The 5085-nt window shown below is 46.2% G+C and overlaps 1 protein-coding gene across 1 annotated transcript in view; it reads right to left on the bottom strand.

The window, feature by feature from the left end:
• The window catches only part of KPNA6 (karyopherin subunit alpha 6), a 55504-nt gene extending 50419 nt beyond the window's left edge, over positions 1-5085 (bottom strand). Inside the window, exon 1 of the mRNA XM_023507767.1 lies at positions 5005-5085. Coding sequence (XP_023363535.1) covers positions 5005-5008 — 4 coding nt within the window. The 5' untranslated portion in view covers positions 5009-5085. The remainder of the gene's footprint in view (positions 1-5004) is intronic.

Below are 5085 nucleotides of genomic sequence, written 5' to 3'. Positions count from 1 at the left end.
TCCGGGCTGGGGATTCGAACCCGCCACCTTAGGTGTACGTGGCTGGCGCCTTAGCCGGTTGAGCTATAGGCGCCGAGCCTGGAAATTCTTATAATACTTCAGATTTTTTATTATTGTTATATCTGTTATCGTGATCTGTGACCACTCCCCTTTGACGTCACTATTGTAACAAACCATGCCCATGCAGGATGACAAACTTAATAAATGAGTGCGTTCGGGTCAGGTGTGGTGGCTCATGCCTGTAATTCTAACACTGAGGCCAAGGTAGGTGGGCTGCCCTGAGCTCAGAGGTTTGAGACCAGCCTGAGTCAGAGTGAGATCCTGTCTCTACCAAAGGAAAAAAAAAAGAAAAAAAAAGCCGGGCACTCGCTTGGTGCCTGTAGCTCAAGGGGCTAAGGCTCCAGCTGCATATACCTGAGTTGGTAGGTTCAAATCCAGCCCGGGCCGGCCAAACAACAATGACAACTACAACGGAAAAAAAAAAAAAGTCAAACACTGTGGTGGGTGCCTGTAGTCCCAGCTACTTGGGAGGTTGAGTTAAGAGAATCGCTTAAGCCCAAGAGTTAGAGGTTTCTGTGAGCTATGATGCCACAGCTCTCTACTGAGGGCAACAAAGTGAGACTTTGTCTCAATAAAAAAATAAATAAGAAGAAAATTAAAATGAGTGCATCTGACTGCTCCATTGACTAGCCATTCCCCTCTCTATTCCCTAAGCCAGAAGAATGTTGAAATTAGGCCATTACCCTACAGTGGCTTCTACTTGGTCAAGTGAAAGGAACAGTTAAGGCTGGGTGTGGTGGTGGCTCAGGCCTGTAATCCTGGCACTCTGGAAGACCAAGGCAGGTGGACTGCCTGAGTTCAGAAGTTTGAGACCAGACTGAGCTAGAGATCTCATCTCTAAAATTAGCCAGGCATTTTGGTGGATGCCTATAGTCCCAGCTACTCTGGAGGCTGATGCAAGAGAATCATTTAAGCCTATGAGTTTGAGGTTGCTGTGAGCTATAACACCACAGCACTCGACCCCGGGTAACAAAGTGAGACTCTGTATCAAAAAAAAAAAGAAAAGAAAGAAAGAAAAAAGAAAGGAACAGTTGTACGTCTCTCACTTTAAATCAAAAGCTAAAAATGATTAAGGCTTGGCTCGGTGCCTGTAATCAAGTGGATAAGGCACCAGCCACATACACCGAGGCTGGCAGTTTGAATCCAGCCCAGGCCCGCCAAACAACAACTACAACTAAATAATAGCTGGGTGCTGTGGTGGGCACCTGTCCCAGCTACTTGGGAGGCTGAGGTAAGAGGATCGCTTAAGCCCAAGAGTTTGAGGTTGCTGTGAGCAGTGATGCTACGGCACTCTATCCAGGGCAACAGCTTGAGACTCTGTTTCAAAGAAAAAAAAAATATTAAGGCTTAGTGAAGAAGGCATGTTGAAAGCCAAGATAGGGGTGGCACCTGTGGCTCAGTGAGGAGGGCGCCGGCACCATATACCAAGGGTGGTGGGTTCAAACCTGACCCCAGCCAGACTATAACAAAAAAATAGCCAGGCATTGTGGCAGGCACCTATAGTCGCAGCTACTCAGGAGGCTGAGGCAAGAGAATCACCTAAGCCTAGGAGTTGAAGGTTGCTGTGGGCTGTGATGCCATAGCATTCTACTGAGGGTGATAAAGTGAAAAAAAAGTAGACCCTGCGGATATGATCATGACCAAACTTGCATATTGTTCAACAGAGAAATCTTTCGTGAAAGAATTAGTTGATGAGGCAAATCTCATTGTTGTCTCATTTTATGAAAATGCCACAGCTTCCCTAATCTCGAGCAACCACCACCCAATCAGTCAACAGCCATCAACACTGAGCCAAGACCCTTTATGAGCAAAAAGATTATGACTTGCTAAACTGCCAATTTTTAGCAATCAAGTACTTTTAATTAAGCTATGCACATTCTTTTAGACATAATGCTATTTACTGCATACTTAATATACTAAAGTGTAATATAAACACAACTTTTATATGCACTGGAAAATTAACAAATTCATGTAACTCACTTTATTGCAAGGGTCTGGAACCAAGCCTGCATTATCTCTAAGGTATGCCTGTACTTAGAAAACTACTTAGTACATAGCAACTTCTATATAAGTGCTGGCTAGTATTATTGCTCTCTCTCTCTCTTCTTTTTTTTTTTTTGAGGCTCACACACTTTGGTAAAACCTGGGTTAAAATAACTGGCAGTGCCTCAGCACTTGTAGCTCAGCCACATATACCAGGGCTGGTGGGTTCAAACTGGGCCCGGGCCTGCTAAACTACAAAAAATAGCCAGATGTTGACTTGGCGCCTATAGCTCAAGGGGCACCAGCCACATACACCAGAGCAGGTGGGTTCAAATCCAGCCCGGGCCTGCCAAACAATGACAATTACAACCAAAAGATGGTTGTGTGTTATGGTGGGTGCCTGTTGTCCCAGCTACTTGGGAGGCTGACGCAAGAGAATCTCTTAAGCCCAGGAGTTGGAGATTGCTGTAAGCTGTGATGCCATAGCACTCTAACCAGGGTGACAGCTTGAGGCCTGTCTAAAAAAAAGAAAAAATAGCCAGGCATTGTGGTGGGGGCCTGTAGTCTCAGCTACTTGGGAGGCTGAGGCAAGAGAATTGCTTAAGCCCAAGAGTTAGAGGTTGCTGTGAGCTGTGACGCCATGGCACTCTACCTCAAGCAACATAATGAGACTCTGTCTCAAAAAAAAAAAAACTAACTGGCAGAAAATAAGAATAAAATAAAAGCTGGCAAATCTCTTTTAAATATTTAAGACCTCTAGAAATACCCAGGCTTCCTTTCACATCAGTTAGCTAGAACTGCATCATATGCCCTTGCCTAACTTAATCACTGTCTACTGGGAAGACAGAATTACAAGGATTGGTTTAAGAGTTTACATTAAGACCTACACCTTGGGGCCACGGAGGGGTGGCCAGATTTGCAGTAAATCAGTAGAAGTGATGATAAGACAACTGGTGTTAGCCAAGACTTGTGAGTTTGTAGTCTCTGTTAGAGAGGGTCAGAATAAAGAAAAGACTTGAGCAACGTGGCTTATACCTGTAATCCTAGCACTCTGGGAGGCTGAGGCAGGAGGATTGCCCTGAGCTCACAGGTTTGAGACCAGCCTGAGCAAGAACGAGACCCCGGGCATTGTGGTGGGCGCCTGTAGGCCCAGCTACTGGGGTGGCTGAGGCAAGAGGATTGTCTAAGCCCAGGAGTTTGAGGTTGCTGTGAGCTATGATGCCACAGCACTCTACTGAGGGTGACAAAGAGAGACTCTGTCTCCAAAAAAAAAAAAAAAGGAATAATGCAACCTCCAGAGCTGCAAGCATCATCCCTACAGTACTTCAGATACAGAGATACAGAAAACTTCAGCTACCAAGAAAGGCCTATAAGTCTTATTACTCAACAAAGGATTCTGGAAACCAGAGACCTAAGGGAAATAAACTAACATTATTGAAAGTGGAAAAGAATCTGTTCTGATAATTACAGGGCCCTTATTTGTTCCCATATACTTTGATAACATTGCCCCTCCCCTCCCTTCTAGAGATGAGAAAAGACAGGCTCAGAAAGGGAAAAAAAAAAAACATTTATTATGGACTGTGCCAGAAATTATCCACGTGTATTGTTGCATCTAACACTTAAGTGACTTCTCTGAATGAGAGCTAGAAGGTGGAAGGACTGATTGTAATACCAAATTTGGTCCTGAAGTCACTGCATTGCAGCTCAAGTATTGTTTCCTCAAGATCAGAGATCTTACAAAATTCAATTCCAGAATCTCATTTAGCTTCCCCAAACACAATAGTTGAGGTTAGCAATTTACTCTAGATTTTTTCAGTTTCATACAGACTGAAGATTGCAAAGTGGGTCTATGCACCAAAGACACCTTTACATGGATTAAAGGCTCCCTTTCCCTTTCTTCCAGCTGAACCACTAGAGGGCCAGGTCATTAAAAAACAGCAGTTACAAACTAGGGCTCTAGAGAAGCCACTAACTGTGTGACCTTGGGTAAGTAATTTTACTTCTCTAAGCCTCAGTTTCTTTCTCTGTAAAACAGAATAGTAGCATCTACCTCTTGAGACTATACAAATTAAGTAAAACAAGCATGCAAAACAACTCAAACAATGTCTGCACATAGAAAGAGCTTAGCAAATTTAACAGTTTTTAATTGCTGAAAAAGATCTACCACTGCTGGTTCTGTCTCTAAGTTCAGAGACTTTTCGCCATTGTATTCTCTCTTGGCATAGGCCATGACAGCCGGTGTGCCCTCAGAAAGATCAACAGGTCGCTCCTTTTCTCTCAGCCAAGGCCAGACCAGAAACCTGAAGTCCCTAACCTATATATGACGTAAAAGTCTTGGTCTCTGGTATTAACCACTACGAAGATTGTCACTTTGAGCCCAGCCTAAACACACTATTTTGGTCCAGCTGTTCTCCCAGCCTTCAGGGGCCCCGGCTGTTCTCGGCCTGGCTGCCCCTGGTTACCTGCCTGAAGGTGGTTCGCTTAGCCTCCCCTCAACCGAGGACTCTACCTTGAAACATATGTAGGACTTCCCCGAGTTCGCAGAAGCCACTGAATCTAGTCAACACGCGCGTCGGCCAAACACAAGCAGGAGAAGGCTACCTTAGCGTCGCCCAGGCCTGCCGCAGGGAGCTCGTCCCCCAGCCCAGTCTGGGAGCAGGGCAAAGTAGGCCCCTTTCTAACCCCAGGAAACATGTGGGCTCCTGCCTGAAGCCATCACGTGGGGGGACTTCAGGCCTGCCAAGCTGTCCCCCGAACCAGCCCCTAAGGACTGCTCCCCGCGCGGGCCCTAGCCCGGCCCCAAACTGGCCTGAGGGGTACTCCCGGCCTGGCTTCTCGTCTCAGATCAAATCTACAGGGGATTCAAACATCTTCCGCAGACCAGGGACAGGCTCTCACCCAAGCACTAAGCTCCGAGACTGCCTGAGCCCCAGTATTCAATTGCCTGGTTTCCTTACTCACCCATCGCGGCTCCGCTCGCTCAGACTTGGCGGCGGCAGCGGCAGCAGCTCCAGCGACAGCTTCAGCAGACAATATGGCGGA

This window comes from Otolemur garnettii, unplaced genomic scaffold (genome assembly GCF_000181295.1).
Source record: "Otolemur garnettii isolate 467f Iridium unplaced genomic scaffold, OtoGar3 scaffold00204, whole genome shotgun sequence".
Classification (NCBI taxonomy): domain Eukaryota; kingdom Metazoa; phylum Chordata; class Mammalia; order Primates; family Galagidae; genus Otolemur; species Otolemur garnettii.
This window is presented reverse-complemented; position numbering and strand designations above follow the sequence as displayed.